The sequence below is a fragment of the Lutra lutra genome, chromosome 17 (genome assembly GCF_902655055.1).
Source record: "Lutra lutra chromosome 17, mLutLut1.2, whole genome shotgun sequence".
Lineage (NCBI taxonomy): Eukaryota > Metazoa > Chordata > Mammalia > Carnivora > Mustelidae > Lutra > Lutra lutra.
The window spans coordinates 42,601,958-42,624,780 of NC_062294.1; the positions used below are offsets into that span (position 1 = coordinate 42,601,958).

General features: G+C 41.1%; 1 protein-coding gene and 1 long non-coding RNA gene across 16 annotated transcripts in view; one reads left to right on the top strand and one right to left on the bottom strand.

The window, feature by feature from the left end:
• The window catches only part of ZNF181 (zinc finger protein 181), a 37,303-nt gene that overhangs the window by 9,639 nt on the left and 4,841 nt on the right, over positions 1-22,823 (top strand). For 8 of the 12 annotated variants that reach the window (XM_047709681.1, XM_047709679.1, XM_047709680.1 and 5 more), the window contains exon 5: positions 1-4,293. The exons of 2 other annotated variants lie outside the window; for them this stretch is intronic. In XM_047709681.1, coding sequence (XP_047565637.1) covers positions 1-1,487 — 1,487 coding nt within the window. In that variant the 3' untranslated portion in view covers positions 1,488-4,293. Of the gene's footprint in view, positions 4,294-7,739; positions 8,514-22,823 lie in introns of those variants that run through there. 2 more of the 12 variants (XM_047709685.1, XM_047709684.1) reach the window with 2 other exon arrangements.
• The window catches only part of LOC125088489 (uncharacterized), a 26,366-nt gene continuing 5,477 nt past the window's right edge, over positions 1,935-22,823 (bottom strand). For 2 of the 4 annotated variants that reach the window (XR_007123717.1, XR_007123718.1), the window contains exons 2-4: positions 5,119-6,881; positions 4,287-4,500; positions 1,935-2,025 (exon numbers count right to left, since the gene is read on the bottom strand). This is a non-coding gene — a long non-coding RNA (uncharacterized LOC125088489). Of the gene's footprint in view, positions 2,026-4,286; positions 4,501-5,118; positions 6,882-10,381; positions 10,405-22,823 lie in introns of those variants that run through there. The other 2 variants (XR_007123719.1, XR_007123720.1) reach the window with 2 other exon arrangements.

The following is a 22,823-nucleotide window of genomic DNA, read 5'->3' on the forward strand; positions in this document are numbered from 1 at the left end:
ATTGGGAATCAAGATGGGAAAACAAGGAATTAGTAACGAAGGAGGATATTTATGATGAAGATTCACCCCAAATGGTAATAGCAGAAAAAATGACAAAACACAGTCATGAATTTTCCAGTTTAAACAAGGACTGGGAATATATAGAGAAGTTGGAAGGGAAGCATGAAAATCAGGTAGAACATTTCAGACCAGTGACCCTCACCTTTAGAGAAGGTCCTACTGGGGAAAATGTTTACAAATACAATGCATTTAGCAGCATCTTCTCTTTGAAGTCTATTCTTTCTGAACCACAGAAAATTTCTGCTGAAGGGAAATCACATGAACATGATATATGTAAGAAGAGCTTACCAAAAGAGTCTGTTATAAAAAATGAGGAGATCAATGGTGGGAAGAAACTTTTGGATTCTAAAGGAAGTGTGTCAGCCTTCAGTCAGAGCAAATCTCTTACCCTTAATCAGACTTCTAATAGAGAGAAAATCTATACATGCAATGAATGTGGGAAAGCCTTTGGCAAACAATCAATCCTTAATCGCCATTGGAGAATTCATACAGGAGAGAAACCATATGAATGTCATGAATGTGGGAAGACTTTTAGCCATGGCTCATCCCTAACTCGACATCAGATAAGTCACAGTGGAGAGAAACCTTACAAATGTATTGAATGTGGGAAGGCCTTTAGCCATGTGTCCTCACTCACTAACCATCAGCGTACTCACACTGGAGAGAAGCCATATGAATGTATGAACTGTGGAAAGTCGTTTAGTCGTGTTTCACATCTTATTGAACATCTGAGAATTCATACTCAAGAAAAACTCTATGAGTGTCGAATATGTGAGAAAGCCTTCATTCATAGGTCATCTCTCATTCACCATCAGAAAACTCACACTGGAGAGAAACCTTATGAATGCAGTGAATGTGGAAAAGCCTTTTGCTGCAGCTCCCACCTTACTCGACATCAAAGAATCCACACTATAGAGAAACAATTCGAATGCAGCAAATGTCTGAAAGTCTTCAGCAGCTTGTCATTTCTTATTCAGCATCAGAGTATTCATAACGAGGAAAAGCCTTTTGAATGTCAGAAATGCAGGAAATCCTTCAACCAGCCAGAATCACTGAATATGCATTTAAGAAATCACACCAGATTGAAACCTTATGAATGCAATATATGTGGGAAAGCCTTTAGTCATAGGTCGTCCCTGCTTCAACATCACAGAATTCATACTGGAGAGAAGCCCTATGAATGTATTAAATGTGGGAAGACCTTCAGCTGCAGTTCGAACCTTACTGTACATCAGAGAATTCATACTGGAGAAAAGCCATATAAATGTAACAAGTGTGGGAAGGCTTTTAGCAAAGGCTCAAATCTTACTGCCCATCAGAGAATACATAATGGAGAGAAACCCAGTAGTGCAATAAGTATAGAAAAGCCTTTAGGCCATATGAATGATTACACATGTGAGAAATCACATGAGAGAGAAACTATATGAACAGAATATTTGTCATAATACGCTTTAGCCATAGATCTTTCCTGAAAATTTTTACTGGAAAAAAAATCTGATGAATGTAGTGAATGTGGGAAGGCCTTTAGCAGGGGTACAAGCCTACTGTCCATCACACTTCACACTGTGGAGAGACCATTTATTGCCTATGAAGGCAATAATTCATAGGCAATAAATGTGAGAAAGCCCTTAGCCAGTATTAATCCCTTAATTGACACAAGTGCACACTGGGAAAAAACCCTTTATATGTAACATGGGGAAGACATTAGGGAATATGAATTTCTTACTGAGTACACACAAGAGGGAAGGAAAAGGAATATAAAAATGGTGGGAAGTCCTTCCGTTAAGGTGTATCCCTTATTCTGTATCAATGCACACTGGAGAGAGCTTGTATGAGAAATGTAGCAAACTGTCCACTATGAGTTCTTACCTTGCTAGACATCAGAAGATTAATCCGAGAACAGCCTGACGGATGTAGGAATTCTCTGTAAATCTTTCTTTGCAATGATGCTGTTTGTAAGCAGTTCTACAGGAGAGCAAACAAGTAGATTATAAATGATATGCCTTTCTTATAGCAGTAGCATGCCATTTTACTCAAGTCCTACATAGAAGTTTCTTTAGCTAATGGGCATGTGAAGATATTTAGTCACCCAGTGGATCCAGAAAATGTTTTAAAGTTAAAAATTAAAGCTGCAGAAGCAGCAAAAGTTGGTGTGAATAAAGTTTTTGGTCTCTAATAATAAACTCAGTTTGTATATAATGAACTCTTTCACTGTGACACTGATATTTCTTACCAGATTTCCTACTTCCCTTTTGAAGAATTAAGCCTTACTATATCCTTTAGGGGAGACTAGCTAAGCTAGAGAAAAACGGCCTGATCTCTGTGCTAAGAATATCATTATTTTGGTGTCAGTTTCACACATTTTAATTTTTACAAGTGCAGTGAGAACATAACCAGGAAACAACAAACTAGCAGGAGAGATCAGAGCAGGCTTAATGGTGGATGTGGTTTGCAATCCGAATACTAAGGGATGAGCACTAACTGCATAGCTGTGTGAGGGCCACGTACTCTGGGAGTCATTCTACGCCAAGTACACAAGCCTGTTCCGTCACGTTTGCTGCATCTAGATGCCACGATCCAGTGTCTAGTGTCAGGTCCCGTGGCACTGTGCTATCACTGCTGGCAGCATTATTGGTACCAGCAACAGTCATTTCTCCACGCTGGGTCATAGTGATGAGCATTTACATTGAAATTAATAGTCCAGAGCTGTCCCCATCACTTTTCCTCCAGCCTGCCTACCGGTTTTGAAAACATTTACTTGTAAGTCTTCTTGAAATAAGACAGTTTTTATTTTCTCTACCAAACACTGAGAGATACTCATGGTTTGTACAGATGCTGGCTCAAATAGTTTTAGATAAATAGCCTGACTAGCCCCCTGGTTTCCTGTCTTGTGACTAGACAGGTGATAAGTAGTAATCGTCAGAACAGTCTGGACACTTGGAAATAAAGGGCACTTCTACCACTTATATTTCAGGTTATGTTCTCTATGGCATCTGATGTAAGTAAATTATTTTAAAAAGGAATATTATATCACTGACATAATTCTGATGTGGAATGAGTGATAAGGTTTCCAACTTAAGACAAAATATTCTGCTCTAGTACGTGAGCTACCTTAACTGAAAACCAAGAGGTGGAAATAGTCAGTTTGGAATGGGGTGGTGATTTTTTAAAAAGAGATTTATCTTTCCTTTGATTTAATTTTATTTATGAGATTCTAAGGAATGTTGAAGGATCTCTGAGAGACAAGGGAAGCACAGAATGGTACCAAACAAGGATTAAGAACCGTTGTGATTATGGACAGATTGGCCGCTGACTATATCCAGTTACAGGGTAATGCATTGCAAGCTTTCTGTTTCTCCCACTCTGTGCTTCCCCCGCTCTTCCAAGCACTGGTACCATAAAGACAAAGAATTACTTCAACCCTTAGGTTTTATTTGCTTCCACTACGCATAGTTTTAGGTTATTTTGTTAGTCTGTTATGAGAGGATTCATCCAAATATTCATATTTTGTCAATTAAGAATGAGCATGCACATGATAACATTTTACAGTGATACTGAACTAGGAAAAGAAAGTCATGGTTAAATATAGTGAAGGACTTAGAGCAGTAAGAGTATGTTATCTTATTGGAAGGTTGGGCTAAGATCATGATGTTACAATGTCACTGATGGAGAATCATACTCAGTCACGTCTGTTAACCACTTCTTGAGCATCTACTGTGAGTCAGATGAATAAGACACACTCTACCTTTCAAGAGCTCAAGAGTGTGTGTGTGTGTGTGAAGAGTATATGCCCAGAAGTCATGTTACCTGGATATAAATCCAAGTTGCATGTATACTGTCTTTATAGGACTTTGGACAAATTACTTCACCATCTACTGTAACACCTCACAGGATTATTATGAAGCTAAATGAGTTAATTGGTACAAAACGTTTATAGTGCCTGACACCTCAAAAGCATTCAGTGAATATTAGCTATTAATTTCATCATTATCATCATCTTCACATGGCTGCTTCATCATTCTGGTCTGTCACATCTAGTGAGTCTTCCTAATCACCTCTTATTTACTTACCGGTTCACTTTTTGGAGGTTCTTACAAGACACACCTATTTTCTTCCAACAAGTCCTCCTTTGGCATTTGAGCCATTTTCAGGGGAAGTATATTTATTTCCCCATATATTCCAAGGAGACACAAAGAACACCAGATGGGAGAAGGTGAAAAACCCACCTGGGCTGCAGGAAGGAGGAAGGGTGCCCTAAAGATGTGTTCTGAAGAAAAGGCAGAATGAAGGGGGCATCATGGAGGAGAGGTGAGGCTTTACCCAGTGAGATCCGAAGCCCAAACACAGCCTTCCGTATCACCTCTCAGTACAAGTCCTCTGGGCTGAGTGCAGCTGCCCTCACGGTCAAGTTATGACCAAGTTATTGAAGGTCATCGATGCCTGTAACGTGAGAGCAGCTTCATTAGTTTGGGTTAGTCGGATGTGATTAGAACCTATCGTGCAGCCACTGGTACAGATCCCGAAAGAACCAAGGCACGCACCACTGGGCACTTCCCAGGAGTCTATCTCTGTGCTGGGCATCAAAGGGAAGTCAGACACCTTAAATAGGATTTTAAGCAGTTGTGTTGGGGGAGAAATTGCTGATGAAGAAGCCACTGACGAAAGAACGACAAGGCTGTGCACCTTCAGAGGCACAGAAAGTAAGAGCTCTGGCACTAAAGGCAAATAGGAAGAGGACTGCAGTGATCAGCAATATTATTAGCGGTGGCAGCTGAGCCTCAGGGCTGGCCGTGCCCCTCAACTGTGTGCTGGAACCTGAACTTTCAGCTAAGGGTTTTCAATGCACCATTCAAACAACAAAATGTCTCCAGTTCTGCACCCACATTCCTGGGCCTGAATCAGCCTGTCGAGACTGGCAGCTGCCTTCTACACAGTCCTACTTGAGAGAGAGAGTGCAGGTTTGGTCACAGACCACTGTACTAAACACTGTAATAAACGAGTGCTGCAATGAAGGGAGTCCAGTGGATTTTTTCCTTATGTTTATACAAAAGTACATACCTTAATTGAAAAATACTTTATTGCTCAATATAATCTGAGTTTCTGTAAGTCATAATCTTTTTGCTGGTGGAGGAGGGGGTCTTTTGTTGGTGGCTGCTCACTGATCAGGGTGGCAGTTGCTGAAGGCTGGGGTGGCTGTGGCCATTTCTTAAAATAAGACTGCAATGAAGTCTGCCGCATCGGTTGACTTTTCAAGAATGATTTCTCTGTCATGAAGTGCTGACAGCATTTTACCCATTTAAAAACTGGAGTCAATCTTCCCAAACTTTGTTGCTGCTTTATCAACTAACTTAGGTAACAATCTAAGTGCTCTGCTGTCATTTCAGCAATCTTCACCATCTCCCCCAGGAGGAGACCCCATTTTAAGAAACCATGTTCTTTGCTCATCCCTAAAGAGCAGCTCCTCGTCCCTTCGGCTGAATGAGATCACAGCAATTCAGTCACATCCTCAGCCTCCACTTGTAATTCGAGTTCACTTGCTCTTTCTGCCACATCTGCAGTAATTTCCTCTGCTCAAGCCTTATATCCTCAAAGTCATCCACAAGGATTAGATCAACTTCCTCCAAACTCTTGTTCATGTTGATAATTTGACCTCTTTCCGTGAATCATGAATCATGAATGGCATCTAGAAGGATGAATTCTTTCCAGAAGATTTTTTTTTTCTTTCCAGAAGATTTTTATTGACTTTGCCCAGATCCATCAGAGGAATCACTATCTACGGCAGCTATAGCCTTACAAAATGTTTTTCTTAAAAAGACTTGAAAGGCAAAATTACTTCTTGATTCATGGGCTGCAAAACTGATGTGTTAGCAGTCATGAAAACATTAATCTCATTGTACATTTCTCTACCAGACCTCTTGGGTGACCAGTGCATTGTCAATCAGACCATATATTTTTGAAAAGAATTTTTTTTTTTCCTGAGCACTAGGTCTTAACAGTGGGCCTAAAACATTCAATAAGCCAAGCTATACGCAGATGTGCTGTCATCCAGGCTCTGTACTTTCATTCACAGAGCACAGGCAGAAGAGAATTAGCATAATTCTTAAGGGTCCTTGGATTTTCAGAATGGTCAGTGGACACTGGTTTCCACTTAAAGTCATCAGCTGCATTTGCCCCTAAGCAGAGTCGGCGTGTACTTTGAACCTCTAAGCCAGGCACTGGCTTCTCTCTAGCTGTGAAAGTCCTAGATGACAACTTTCCCAATGGAAGGTGTTTCATCTACATTGAAAATCTGTTGTTTAGTGTAGCCACCTTCAATGAATTGTTTTAGTTAGATCTTCTGGAGAACTTGCCGCAGCTCCTACTATCAGCACTCTCGGCTTTACCTTGTACTTTTCTGTTCGAGAGATGGCTTCTTAAACTGCATGCATCAACCTCTGCTCATTTCCAGCTTCTCTTCTGCAGCTTCCTCACCTCTCTCAGCCTACCTACAACTGAAGAGTTAGGGCCTTGCTCCGGATTAGGCTGTGGTTTATGGGAATGTCGTGGCTGGTGTTCACACATTTGTGTGTTCACTGGAGTAGCACTTTTAATTTTCCTCAAGAACTCTGCCTTTGCCTTCACAACTTGGCTGTCTGGTGCGAGAGGCCTAGCTTTCAGCCTCTTTTGGCTTTTGAATGCCTTGCTCGCTAAGCTGAATCATTTCTAGCTCTTGATTTAAAGTGAGAGATGTGTGACTCTTCCTTTCGCTTGAACACTTAGAGGCCATTGTAGGGTTATCATCTGGCTTAGTTTCAATATTGTGTCTCAGGGAATAAGGAGGCCTGAGGAGAAGAGAGAGATGGGGGAACAGGAGGTTAGTGGAACAGTCTGAACACACTATTAAGTTCATGGTTTTATATGAGTGCAGTTCCTGGCATCCCACACAATGACAACAGTGACATCAAAGAGATCACTGATCACAGATCACCACCACAAGTATAATAATAAAGAAAAGGTTTTAATATTTTGAGAATTACCAGAATGTGACAGAAACACAAAGCAAGCAAATGCTGTTGGAAAAATGATGTCAACAGATTTGTTTGATGCAACATTGCCACAAACCTTCATCACTTTGTAAAAAATGCAAATCACAATAAAGTGAAGTACAAGAAAATGAGGTATGCCTGTATAAGCGGGAGGAAGTCCCTTCATCTCTCAAGCTTTGATTTCTACATCAAAATAAAATTCTTGTTTTACTAGGTGGTTGTGAGAATTAAAGAGAAAATATTCATAAAGCAAACAACAGAGTGCTTGGCACATATGCGTTGCTTGGTGTGTTTTTCTTACTTTTATTAATCCTCCCGCTGACCACAAGGTGAATGTCACAATCATTTCCCTGGCATTGTCAGCACTCAGACTCAATTCTAGCAAGCTTCCCAGAGTCACAACTCAACAACATATGCTAGATTTGAACACCCAGTAAAAGACCATAAAACTGCCCCATGACAATATTGTGTCTCAGAAGATTAAGGTTTCTTTTGGCAATGACACAGGTCCTCTTATGCCTCTTTGAACAAAAAATATTCCCTTTGGCATGCTGATCCTTCAGCCTAGAATGTCTCTTTATCTCCCTTATTAACAAACTCATCCGCAGAGGGACTACTGCCCACCTTACAAAGTTCCCTTTTGTTGTCACCCAGGCTTCCTCAGACACCAATGGAGGAAATGAGACTCAAAAAGCTGTAAGGCATACAGAAAATCAAGAGCAGAAAGGCAGAAATTCCTCCTTTCCTGTAATTACTTTTAATATAAATGGATTAAATTCTCCAATAAAAGAGATTGGCAGAATGGAGTTAAAAATGATCCAAGCAAATGCTGTCTACAAGTGAGTCACAGTAGATCCAAAGACACAAATATGTTAAAAGTCAAAGAGTGGAAAAGCTCTTTTATGCAAACAGTAATCAGACCAGAGCTGTGGTGCCTCCAATATTAATGTCAGACAAAACAGACTTTAAATCTGAAAGGTTACAAATGACAAGGTTATTATATACTAATAAAGTGTTCATAGAAAAAAGATACAACAACACTAGTGATATGTAAAGGAATAAAGGAATAGGACACTGTAACAAACCAACTACATCCAACAGACAAATAACAATATTCCACCTCAAAATACACATTCTTCTCAATTACACACAGCACATTTTTCATGATGGATTTATTAGCCCATAAAACAAGTATCAATAGATTTAACAGATATCATACAAAGCAACTTCCTTGACCACAACAGGAGGAAGTTAGAAATTAATAAGGCAAAGTGGACAAACATGCAGAAATTAAACTATGCACTCTTAAACAACTGCTATGGCCTGAGTGTGTCCTCCCCAAGTTCCTATGTTGAAGTTCTACTACCCACTGTGATGGTATTAAAAGATGGATCTTTTGAGAGATGCTTAGGTCACAATGGTGGAACCCTCATGAATGGGATTAGTGCTCTTTTTTTTTTTTTCTTTTTAAAGATTTTATTTATTTATTTGCAGAGATCACAAGTAGGCAGAGGAGCAGGCAGGGAGAGAGGAGGAAGCAGGCTCCCCACTGAGCAGAGAGCCCGATGTGGGGCTCAATCCCAGGACCCTGAGATCATGACCCCAGTAGAAGGCAGAGGCTTTAACCCACTGAGCCACACAGGCGCCCCAGGGATTAGTGCTCTTATAAAAGAGATCCCACAGAACTCTTTAGCCCCTTCTGCCCAATGAGGATACAAAAGCAGTCTGCAACCTGAAAGAGAGCCTGACAATGCTGGCACCCTGATCTCAGACTTCCACCCTCAAGAACTATGAAAAATAAATTTATGCTGCTTATAAGCTACTGGGTAGCTTATCTCTGGTATTTTGTTATAGCAGCCTGTATAGACTAAGAAAACAATCACTGGGCCAAAGACTAAATCACAAATCTGAAAATGTTAATCAAAAAAGACTAATGAGGGGCGCCTGGGTGGCTCAGTGGGTTAAGCCGCTGCCTTCGGCTCAGGTCATGATCTCAGAGTCCTGGGATCGAGCCCCACATCGGGCTCTCTGCTCGGCAGGGAGCCTGCTTCCTCCTCTCTCTCTGCCTGCCTCTCTGCCTACTTGTGATCTCTCTGTCAAATAAATAAATAAAAAAAAATCTTAAAAAAAAAAAAAGACTAATGAAAACACAGCATACTAAAATGGCATATAGAAAAAAACAGAGCTAGAAGGGGAACTTGTAACAAATTGCCTACATGAGAAAACATTTTGAATCAATAACCTAACTTTACACCCTCAGGAACTAAAAAAAAGGACAAATTAAACAAAAAGGTATAGAAGAAGGAAATAATAAGGAAAACAAAGTTGAGATAAATCAAATAAAAAATAGAAAGACACAGAGAGGGGCACCTGGGTGGCTCAGTGGGTTAAAGCCTCTACCTTCGGCTCAGGTCATGGTCCCAGGGTCCTGGGATCGAGCCCCGCATCGGGCTCCCTACTCAGCAGGGAGCCTGCTTCCTCCTCTCTCTCTCTCTGCCTGCCTCTCTGCCTACTTGTAATCTGTCAAACAAATAAATAAAATTAAAAAAAATTAAAAAAAAAAAAAGAAAGACACAGAGAAAAATCAATGAAACCACAAGCTGGCTCTTTGAAAAGATCAACAGAATTGTCAGACCTTTACCTGACAAAGAGAAAAAAGAAAACACAAATAACTAAAACCAGAATTGAAAATAGAGCTATTACTACCAACCTTACAGAAGTAAAAAAGAGGGTGCCTGGGTGGCTCAGTGGGTTAAGCCGCTGCCTTCAGCTCAGGTCATGATCCCAGGACCCTGGGATCGAGTCCCACATTGGGCTCTCTGCTCAGCAAGAAGCCTGCTTCCCTCTCTCTCTCTGCCTGCCTCTCCGTCTACTTGTGATCTCTCTCTGTCAAATAAATAAATAAAATCTTTAAAAAAAAAAAAAAAGTAGTAAAAAAGATAAGACAATATTAAGAACAACCGTAGGGGTGCCTGGGTTGCTCAGCTGGTTAAGTGTCTATCTAATTTTGGCTCAAAGTAATGATCTCAAGCCCCTTGTCAGGCTCCATGCTGGGCCTGGAGCCTGCTTAAGATTCTCTCTCTCTCCTTCAACCCCTCCCCCATCATTCGTGTGTGCTCTCTCAAAAAAACAAAAATAAAAACAAAAAAAAAACCCCAACTGTACACCAACAAATTATTTTTTTCTCCAAATTTTTATTTAAATTCCAGTCAGTTAACATAGAGTGTAATATTAGTACACCAACAAATTAGATAATGAAACAGAAATGGACAAAATCCTTGCAACACAGAACTTACCTAAGTTGACTCATAGAAATAGAATATTTCAACAGATCTACAAAAAGTAAGGAGACTGAATCAATAATCAAAAACCTCCCAACAAAGAAAGTCCTAGACCAGATCACTGTACAAGTGAATTCCATTAAACATTTAATGAAGAATTAACAGGAATCCTTCTCAGGCTTCCAAAAAATTAAGAGGAAGAAACACTCCCTAACTTATTCTATGAGGCCAACATTATTCAGATACCAAATCACAATGAAAAGAAAATTACAGGTCAATGTTCTTCGTGAATATAGATGCAAAAGTCCTCAACAAAATATTAGCAAATAGAAACCAACAGTGTATTAAATTGTTCACCATGACCAAGTAGAATTTACCCCAGGAAGCCAAGAGTGAGAAGGAAATCAACCAATGTAATCCATCCCATTATTAAAATGATCATCTTAATTTATGTAGAAGAGGTATTTAACAAAATCCAGTAACTTTCATGATAAAAATTCTCAGAAAACTAGGAACAGAGGGGGAATTCTTCAATATGATAAAGGTATATATGAAAAAAAAAAACTACAGTTAACATTATCTTCAGTGGTTAAAGACTGAAAGCTTTTCCTCTGAAGTCAGAAAAAGACAGAAGACTTGCTTTCACAGTTACCGTTCAGCACTGTACTTGAAGTTCTATCCCAGAGCTATAAGGCAAGAAAAGAAAATAAAGGACATCCACAATGGAGAGGAAATTGTAAAACTATGTTTTTGCAACTGACATGATCCTATATTTAAAAGGATTCACAAAAAAATTTACAAAAACGAGTAAGGCCAATGATAAAAACCACTGTGTATCTATGGAACATAAATGAAATCCAAATAGGAAAGGAGTAAATTCCTTCCATTTACAGTAGTAACACAAAGGGAAAATATTTAGTAATAAATCTAACCAAGGTGAAATATTTGTATGCTGAAAACTAAAACACACTACTGGAGAAAATTAAAGATGACCTAAATAAGTGGAAAGATTACCCATGTTCAAAAGAAAACAGAAAAGACTTAACATTGTTAAGATGTCAGTATACCCAAAGAGATTCACAGATTCAATGCAATTAAAATTCCAACAGCTTTTTTTTTCCCCCCAGAAGCAGGAAAGCTGATCCCTAAATTCATAAGGGCCTCAAATAGCCAAAACAATGCTAAGAATAAAGTTGGGAGACTCACGTTACCCAACTTCCCAATTTGTTACAGTGCTACCTTAGTTGTAATAGTATGGCAGACCAATGGAATAGAAGAGAGAGCCTAGAAATAAACCCTCACATATATGGTCAATTAATTTTCAACAAGGATGCCAAGACCATTTAAGGGGAAGAATGCAACATTTCCTAAATCATTTTATTGAATTGCCCTAATACTAAAATCAGACACAGATATCCCAAGAAAGAAAAACAAAACAAACTAAAAACCAGTATCCTTTATGAAAAAGGATGCAAACATACCGGAAAGACTAGCAACAGACATTTCTCCAAAGAAGATATATAAATGGGTAATAAACACATGAAAAATGGTCAACATAATTGGTCATCGGAAATGCAAATCAAAAACCACAGTGGGATCACTGTGGAGATGGCTCTAACAGGGAAATTTTAAGAAGGAAAAGTAAAAATGTCCGTAACACTGTGGAGAAAATGAATGCTTTGTGAAGTGCTTATGGGAATGTAAAATAGGACAGCCCTTGATGAAACCAGTATTTTGATACTTCAAGAGGTTAAATATAGAACTACCATATTTTTCAGCAGTTCCACGAATTGAAAGCAGGAACTCAAACAGGTAATTGATCACCAACATTTAAGGTGTCAGCATTATTCACAATAGCCAAAAATGAGGAAAAACAATCAAATATCCATCAACACATGAACTGATAAACAAAATGTGGCATATACATACAATGGAATATTATTCAGCCTTGAAAGGAATAGAATTCTGATACATACTACAATGTTTATGAACCTTGGAAACATTACAGTGAGATAAGCCATACACAAAAGAATAAATGTATGATTCCATTTATATGGGGCACCTATAGTAGGGAAATTCATAAAGACATAAAGTAGAATAAGAAAGTAGAATAAGAAGGTACTGCTGGCAGGGTGGAAGGAGGGGCTATTTTTTAATTGAACAGTTATTGTTTGCGATGATGAAAAATTTCTAGAAATGGATGGTGCTGAGGGATGCATAGCAGTGTGACTGTACTTAATACTACCATACATTTAAAAATTGTTAAAATGGTAAACTTTTTATTATATATATCCTACAATAAAAAGAACAAAAACCTCAATACACAATACATAGCCTTCTTATTCTAGGGAAATTGGATGTTATGTCTTTGTTTCTAACAGAAGGAAGACAAAAGGGAGAAACCCATGCAAATTATCCAAATCTCATATAATATCTATTTCATGGTAATTTTCAGATTGCTACAAACCACACCTTCTAGGTTTTGTCTCTTGGAACTGAGCTATCTTATCTCTGTTGGAACCCACCAGTCAACAAGTTAATGGAAATTATACACTAAGACTGGAATGGCACATGTCAAGAAAAGACAGGGCAATGTCTGTAAGTACTCACCAATTACACTGAGAAGAACCTGATTTTTTGGAAGGGTGGCAGGTCCTGACATGTAAACAAACTGCTTAATTATTTGTGGTTTTATTTCTCCTTTAAAAATTATTTTTGTAAGAATAACAGTCCCATACAGGATTACTCATTGATAATTAGTCAGTAGTTATGTGAGAAAAAAAAAAAAACCATTTGTTGATGACTGTAGGTTGCTAATTATATAATGACTTACATTCTGGAACTCCTATGGAACATACAAACCCATTTCCTCATTGTAAATCTTAGGAGAATTTAGACACTGAAAGGCCCAAGACATAGATACAGGAAATGCTCAGAAAATATGTGAATTCTTACAATAATGGAGTAATCAGTAGTTTGCAGTGTGGCTCTTGGACCAGCAACATCAGCACCCTGAAACCTGGGATAAACACAGATTGTCAGGACATTGTCCCTGGCAGAGAGGAACATCTGAACAAAGGCCTGGTAGCTGGAGAGGCTGGGTTATAGGGGAGGGAAAGAAGTTCCATTGTGTTAAGGTAGTTTGGGGGGTTGGGGGAACATACATCAAAGCAGAGACGGGAGAGGGTGGAGCCCAAGGTATCTTTCCTGACATATTAGGGGTTTGGATTTCATCCTAAGAGCAATAGAGGATGTGGAAACAAAGGAGCACCTTCTTCATGCCCCCGGGACAAACTGGGTCATCAATAAGGGAACAAATGCTGGGCAAGGCTATGGCATACTACAGAAGGGACCACCTCTAGAAGGCACCCTTGTAGGAATCCAGCCTCTACAGCAGGGTCTACTAGTTTCCCCACAGGAGCAAAGGCCCAGAGCTATTTTAAAATTGTTCAGATTCTCTGTGGTGGCACTTTCTTGTTGTTGTTTTGTTTTACAAACCTTTTGGGGACCCTCAACCTATGCCTCCAGGCTGAAGGTGGACTCCCAAGAAGTACCAGGATGGAGAGAGAGCTGAGGGTCTCGGTTCTGTAAGCCATTTAGTTACACTTCCACGTATCAGACACAACATACACCCAAGCAAACAGAAGGAAGTATGCACAGATGACTAGTACTCATGACTATTCAAAGGCTGTATGTTTTGAAAAGTTTCCTTTTACTAAAACGTGAAAGCTAATCAGCGATCACTTGAGTCCCCAGGAGACATACCAGAAGACAGATTCACAGATGCCTAAATGCAGAGAATTGAGAGCAGTCCTGATGGCCCTTCTGAGGACCCCACCTTTCACAGGCAGTGCTAAAGTTGTCAGTTTACATTTGTTTATATAATTTTTGCAAGAATACCAGTCTCCCCACTGAAATATTTATAAGACTGCAAAAATATTCACAAATCATATCGACATCTAATTAAAAATAAATGGTGATATACAGAAACAAGAGAATATAACCTAAATCAGAAGAAAAACCAATCACTTAAAATAGGAACAGAATAAAAGTAAAAGTAGAAGACATTAAAACAGAATAATGTATTCCATATGTCTTAGAAGCAAGGAGAAAGACTGAACATGTTAAGTAGGAAAATGAAAGACCTAAGGAAGACCCCAGTCTAACTAGAAGAGATGAAAGCTAACATTTATGGTGTGAAATACACTAGATGGGATTAAGGGCAAAGAAAAGTTGCAGGAACTCTTGCAGAAGAAAAGTTGAGGAACCTGGGTGATGTAGCAGTAGAAACTATTTGAAAGGAAACTGAGAGAAAAAGAAAATTATCAATGAGCAGTGAGACAACTTCAAAGGAATGAAAACACTGAATGCGCTGAAAGAGAGGTAGAGGGACAGAAAATCATTGGAAGAAATAATGCCTGAAACACTTCCAAATTGTTGGAAACTATGAACCTACAGAATGAAGAAGTATAAGAAAATTTCGGGACGCCTGGGTGGCTCAGTTGGTTAGGCCGCTGCCTTCGGCTCAGGTCATGATCCCAGCGTCCTGGGATCGAGTCCCGCGTCGGGCTCCTTGTTCTGTGGGGAGCCTGCTTCTCCCTCTGCCTCTGCCTGCCACTCTGTCTGCCTGTGCTTACTCGTGTGCTCTCTCTCTCTGACAAATAAATAAATAAAATCTTAAAAAAAAAAAAGAAAGAAAATTTCAACAAGGCTGGAGCTTGGGAAGATGGTGGACTAGGTGGGTGCTGAGCTCACCCTGTCCCATGTTTTTGACGAGACAGCAGCTTGTGCAAGTCACTAAGCCACAGAGTGATGTGAAGGCCAGCAGAACAAATGCCACAAGTAAATACAGACAAGAAGCTGCATCTGAAAGGTTAGGAAGGTCAGAAAAGCACAGGGAGGCTGTCTAACGGAGGGAGGGAGCTGTGTTTTTGGAGAGGGTGGAGAAACAGGCCCTCACCCCAGGGAGCGCACATGGAGAAGACTCTAAGCCCCAGAGCATTTGGCTTCAAAAACCAAAAGGGCAGGTGCCTGGGTGGCTCGGTTGGTTGGGCGACTACCTTTGGCTCAGGTCATGATCCTGAAGTCCCAGAGTCAGGGTCCCCCATCAGGCTCCCTGCTTGGCCGGGAGTCTGCTTCTCCCTCTGACCCTCCCCTCTCACATGCACTCTCTCTCTCTAATGATAAATACAATCTTAAAATAAATAAACAAACAAATAAATAAAAACCAGAGGGGCTGATTTCTAGGAGTTTGTAAAATCAGTGGGACTTGAAACCTGGAGCTTTGGAGGTCAGCTGACTCAGCACTAGAGGAGCCAGGAAGACAAGTGACAGCTGGGTCCCTGCCCTTAAAAAAACAACAGACTGCACTGAGAAGCAAAGTTAAAAGGCAGTTCACACACCACTGGGGGCAAACAGGAGACGGATCTGTTCATACTGATTTCAGAGAATGTTGGGGGACTTCTCCAAAAGCAAGGGAGCTAGCAGATGCCATTGTCCTCCCCACCTCCCACCCCTGCATAAGCACAGAGCCACCTTCGGGGTTAGGGCTGCACAGACCCTTGCTACCTAACCTACTAGCAGTGTGCCACACCCATGAGTTTTCTTGAGGACTTGCCCATTCCAAGCCTGCCAGCCTAGGCCCTGGGGCTCAGGGCAAATTTATAAAAGCCTCTAGCGCCTAGCCCAGCCATGGAGAACACAGCTGCCACCATGCACGCCACACACATCTGCCGTGCCACACCCAGCTGTGTGCCCCCAGCCACACCCCCCAAGCCAGCACTGCAAGCTCTGCCTAGCCAGACACCCACAGGTGCCATTGCACACCCTGCCTGGTCACTTCCACCAGCCAGCTTCACGGGCCATGACCAGCCACGCACTCCCCATCATCAGCAGGCACTGTGCCCAGCCACCGAGCGCCTAGCTGCTGCCATGCGCTACTGCTAGCCACCAAGACACCCCAACCACTGCACTGCACACGGCAGCCTGCTCCAGCCAACGTTGTGTGCTGTGCTCAGCCTTGTGCCCCCAGCCACCACAGGACCTCAGGAGATCCTCACAGGACTAGTGACCTAGGGCCAATCTAGCTAATATGGCCACCCTGCTTCCGAGTTCCCAGGTGGGCACACTCCCAGGGGCTGGCCTGCCTGGGTCCCACTAACACCACAGAGAACAAGTATAGCCTACAACAGGCAGAGTCAGTGTGGACAACAGCACTGAAAGGAAAAGTGACTCCGACACAGCAGCAGGACGTAAGCAACACACGTTGGATACTCGTCAGAAGGGCCAAGGTTCTGAACAAGGAGATATCACACAACTGGGCACTCCAGGACCTCTTCATAGAGTCACTACTTTCAAGAGTGGAAGACACAGCTGACTTTTTTTTTTTTCTTTTAAGCTGACTTTCTTAACGCACAGAAACAGACATAGAGAAGCAAAGTGAGGAGACAGAAAAATCTATCTCTGATGAAAGAACAGGACATGGCTACAGCCAGAGATCTAAGCAAAAAGATATTAAGTAATATGCCTGACAGAGAACTTAAAGCAATGATCATTAGGATACTCACTGGACTTAAGAAAAGAGTGGAAGGCATGCATGAGACCCTTAATACAGAGACAAGGAATAACACAGCGACATAAAGGACATGATAAACGAAATGAGAGAAACACTTTTTTTTAAGATTTTGTTTACTTATTTGAGAGAGAGAGCACAGAGGGAGAGTGAGAGGAAGAAGCAGACTCCCCGCTGAGCAGAGAGTGGGGTGTGGGGCTCGACTCCTGAGATCATGACCTGAGCTGAAGGCGGATGCTTAACTGAGCCACCCAGGTGCCCCGTGAGAGACACACTTGATGGAATGAACAGCAGGATGGAAGAAGCAGAGGAATTGAATTACTGAACTAGGAGGCAGAGTAATGGAAAGTAATCAAGCTGAATAGAAGAGAGAAAAGAACAATGCAAAGCGAGAACAGACTTAGGGAACTCAGTTGCTCTATCAAACATAGTATTTGCATTACAGGAGTCCCAGAAGAAGAAGAAAAAGAAGAAGAAGAGAGAAAGGAGAGCAGAAAATCTATACGAAGAAATCATAGTTGAAAACTTCTTTAATCTGGGAAAGGAAATCGATCTCCAGATCCAGGAGGCACAGAGAACCCCAACAAAATGAACAAAAGCAGATGCACAACAAGACATGCTGTGACATTCAATGCAAGACACACGGTGAAAGACAAAAATGTGATAGTGATAAAGAAAAAAAAAAGGGAGTCATTAATTTACAAAGGAAACCCCATAAAGCTAGCAGGGGATTTTTTCAGAAAAACTTTGCAAGCCAGAAGAAAGTGGCAGGATATATGCAAAGTGCTGAATGGGAAAAATCGGCAGCCAAGAAATACTCTATCCAGCATGGCTACCATTCAGAACAGAAGGAAGATAAAAAGCTTCCCCCAAACTAGGGGAGTTTATGAACACCAAATCAGCTCTGCAAGAAATATGAAAAGGGATGCTTTCAGGGAAAGGGCAGACCAAAAGTGACAGTATTGAGGTAAAAAACATAAAAACAGTAAAAATGAATATTTCTGTAAAAAAATCAGTCAGGGAAATCACCAAAAACAGGTTATAAAATATAATAACATATATCTAAAACATGAGGAGGGGAGGAGAAAATAGGTTTGAACTTAAATGACCATCAACTTAATATAGACTATTATATTCAGAAGAAGTTATATAAAAACCTGGTGGTAACCATGTACCAAAAAACACTAATAAATACGCAAAGAATAAAGAGAAAGAAATCCAAATATATCACTCAAGAAAATCAGCAAAACATGAAAGAGCAAAAGACAAAAAGTATCAGAGAAAAACTATAGAAACCACAAAACAAGTAATAAAATAGTAGTAAATATATATCCATCAATAATTATTCTGAATGTAAATGGGCTAAATGCTCCAATCAAAAGTTATAGGGTAAAAGAATGGATATAAAAACAAGACCCATCTATATGCTGCCTATAAGAGACCCGTTTTAGACCAAAAGATACCTGCAGATTGAAAGCGATAGGACAGAGGGATGCTTGCGTGGCTCAGTTGGTTAAGCCTCCGACACTTAAAATTTTTAATTTAAATTCAATTTGGTTAACGTACAGTGTATTATTAGTTTCAGGGGTAGAGTGTAGTGATTCATCAGTTGCATACAATACCCAGTGCACATTACATCAAGTGCCCTCCTTAATGCCCATCACCCAATTACCCCGTCCCCCCATGAACCTCCCCTCCAGGAACCCTCAAGTTGTTTCCTATAGTTAAGAGTCTCTTTTTTGGGGCGCCTGGGTGGCTCAGTGGGTTAAAGCCTCTGCCTTCGGCTCAGGTCGTGGTCCCAGGGTCCTGGGATTGAGCCCCACATCGGGATGTCTGCTCAGCATGGAGCCTGCTTCCTCCTCTCTCTGTCTCTGCCTGCCTCTCTGCATACTTGTCTGTCAAATAAGTAAATAAAATCTAAAAAAAAAAAAAAAAAGAGAGAGAGTCTCTTTTTTTTAAAGATTTTATTTATTTGACAGATAGGGATCACAAGTAGACAGAGAGGCAGGCAGAGAGAGGAGGAAGCAGGCTCCCTGCTGAGCAGAGAGCCCGATGTGGGGCTCGATCCCAGGACCCTGAGACCATGACCCGAGCTGAAGGCAGAGGCCTTAACCCACTAAGCCACCCAGGCACCCCAGTTAAGAGTCTCTTATGGTTTGCCTCCCTCTCTGTTTTTATCTTACTTTATTCTTTCCCTTCCCCTATGTTTATGTTTTATTTCTAAAATTCCACATATGAATGAAATCATATGGTAGTTGTCTTTTGCTTAGCATAATACCCTTTAGTTCCATCCATGTTGTTGTGAATAGCAAGATTTCATTTTTTTTTTTAAAGATTTTATTTATTTATTTGACAGAGATCCCAAGTAGGCAGAGAGTCAGGCAGAGAGAGGGGAGGAAGCAGACTCCCTGCTGAGCAGAGAGCCCGATGCGGGGCTCAATCCCAGGACCCTGAGACCATGACCCAAGCTGAAGGCAGAGGCTTTAACCCACTGAGCAACCCAGATGCCCCAAAGATTTTTATTTATTTGACAGAGATCACAAGCAGGCAGAGAGAGAGTGGGGGCGGGAAGCAGGCTCCCTGCTGAGCAGAGAGCACAATGTAGGGCTCAATCCCTGGACCCTGAGACCATGACCTGAGCTGAGGGCAGAGGTTTAACCCAGTGAGTCACCCAGGCACCCCATGATTTCATTCTTTTTGATGACCGAGTAATATTCCTTGGTGTGTGTGTTTACATCATATCTTCTTTATCTATTCACCTGTCAGGGGACATCTGGGCTCTTTCCATAGTTTGGCTATTGTAGACACTGCTGCTATAAACATCGGGGTGCATGTGCCCCTTCAAATCACTATGTTTGTATCCTTTGGATAAATACCTAGCAGTGCAATTGCTTGGTCACAGAGTAGCTCTATTTTTAACTTTTTGAGGGACCTCCATACTGTTTTCCAGAGTGGCTGCCAGTTTGTATTCCCACTAACAGTGTAAGCATGTTCCCCTTTCTCTGCATCCTTGCCAACATCTGTTGTTTCCTGAGTTTATTTTAGCCATTCTGACTGGTATGAGGTGGTATCTCATTGTGGTGTTTTTGTGTTTTTTTTTTTTTTTAATTTATGTTTATTTATTTGACAGAGATCACAAGTAGGCAGAGAGGCAGGCAGAGAAAGAGAAAGGGGGAAGCAGGCTCCCTGCTGAGCAGAGAGCCCGATGTGGGGCTCGATCCCAAGACCCTGAGATCATGACCTGGGCTGAAGGCAGAGGCCTAATCCACTGAGCCACCCGGGCGCCCCTCTCATTGTGGTTTTGATTTGTATTTCCCTGATGTAGAGTGATGTTGAGCATTTTTTCATATGTCTGTTAAAAAAAAAAAGAGTTGGAGGTTTCTAAGATTTTATTTATTTATTAGACGGAGAGTGAGAGATCACAAGGCTGAGCAGCAGGCAGAGAGAGAGGAGGAAGCAGGCTCCCTACTGAGCAGGGAACCCGATGCGGGGCTCGATCCCAGGACTCTGAGATCATGACCTGAGCCGAAGGCAGAGGCTTAACCCACTGAGCCACCCAGGCGCCCCGAGAAGCCTCCAACTCCTGATCTCAGTTCAGTTCTTGATCTCAGGGTCATGAGGTCAAGTCCCATATTGGGCTCTGGCCTTGGTGTGGAGCCTACCTTAAGGAAGAGAGAGAGAGAGAGAGAGAGAGATGGGGAGGAAGGAAGGAAGGGAGAAGGAAAGAAGGGGAAAACGATAGAAGGAGAGAATGAAAGAAAGAAAGGGAGGGAGAGAGGGAAGGAGGAAGAGGAGAAAATGAGAGGACAGAGAAACATCTATCATACAAATGGATGGCAAAGGAAAGCCAGAGCAACACTATTTATTTTGAACACGTTAAAACAAAGACTAACAAATGACAAAGAAGGACACTATATAGTAAGTGTCCATCTTAATAAGGGGGGCAGTCCAAGAAGAAAATATAACAATAGTAAATGCTTATGTAATCAACACAGGAGCACCAAAACACATGAAACAGTTTGTAACAATCATAAAGGAACTAATCAATAACAACACAACACTGGCAGGGAACGACAACAACAGCCAAATTATGGAAAAAACCTGTATGTCCATCACCTGAGGAATAGATAAAGAAGATGCGGTGTATATGTGCAATGGAATTTTACTCAACTATAAAAAAAAAAAAGAAATCTTGCCATTTGCAACGACATGGATGGAGCTAGAGAGTATAATGGTAAGTGAACTAGTCAGAGAAAGACAAATACCATATGACTTCACTCATGTGGAATTTAAGAAGCAAGACAAATGAACATAGGGGCGAAAAGAAGGAACACCAAGAAACAGACTCTCAGCTATAGAGAACAAACTGATGGTTACTGGAAGGGAGATGGGCCGCGAGAATGGGTTAAATAGGTGATGGGTATGACAAAGGGCACTTGTGACAAGCACTGGGTGTTGTATGTAAAAGTGATGAATCACTAAATTCTACACCTGAAACTAATATTACACTGTAGGCAACTAGAATTTAAATAAAAACGTGGAAGAAAAAAAGATTAAAAAATAAATTACTAATTCAATTTCTCATTTAAAAAAAACACCATGATTAAGTGGGATTTATTCTTAAGTCGCAAGAGTCATTCAACATTTGTAAATCAATCGATGTGATAGGAAGCGGCCAAGCATTTAGAGCTTTTCTCTTCCTTGGTTCATTGATCACACTGACACAGCACATCAATAAGCAAAAGGATGAGAAGCATATGATCATTTCAATAGACAGAAAAAGCCTTTGACAAAGTACATGACCTATTCATGATAAAAACCCTCAACAAAACATATTTAGAGGGAACATACCTCAACACAATAAAGGTCATCTATAAGAAACCCAGAGCTAATATCATCCTTTATGGGGGGAAAAACTGAGAACTTTTCCCCTAAAGTCAGGAACACGGCAGGGATGTCCACTCTCACCACTTTCATTCAACATAGACTGGAAGTCCTAGCCACAGCAATCAGACAACAAAAGAAATGAAAGGAATCCAAATCAGTAAGGAAGAAGGAAAACTTTCACTATTTGCAGATACCATGATACTACAGAAAACCTGAGAGACTCCACTTAAAAAACTGCTAAAACAGATTCATTTCCCAGTTTGACCCAACACGCAGGCTAATGCCCAGTTCTTATCAATGGAACGTGAATGGAAGAGACGTATATGTGCGAGTGGATAGGACTACAGATCTTCCTCGACTTATGATGGGGGGGTCCCATCCTGATAAATCCATCAAATGCATTTAGTACAGCTAAGACACCCCACGACAGAGCTTAGCCTGGACCACCTGAAACGTCTCTGTACACTTACACTAGCCTACAGCTGGGCAAAATCATCAAACACAGACTATTTCATAATAAAGTGTTGGATATCTCATGCATGTATTGACTACTGCACTGAAAGTGAAAAACACAATGGTATAAGGGCACTGGCTGTTCACCTGCACGACCCCATGGCGGACTGGGAGCTACGACTCGCTGCCGCTGCCCATCATCAGGAGAGACCGTCACGCTGCAGTGTCACCAGCCCAGGAAAAGATCCAAACTCAAAAATCGAAGTCCAGTTTCTACTGAACGCACACTGCTTTCACACCACTGTAAAGTGGAAGAATCCAAAGTTGAATGACTCTAAGGTGGGGACCACCTGTACTCCCCTTCTCTCCTAGTCCTCTTGGCTAATGGGATGACACCAGGGCGACCCTAAAGCAACAGAATGCACTGGATCTCTGGCTAAATATGTGGTAAGGAGTTCCCCCGCTGACCCACCATAACCATGGCAGGAATGAGGAAAAAACTCCTTATCTGATGACCCACCCAGATTTTGGAGTTCATCTTTTACA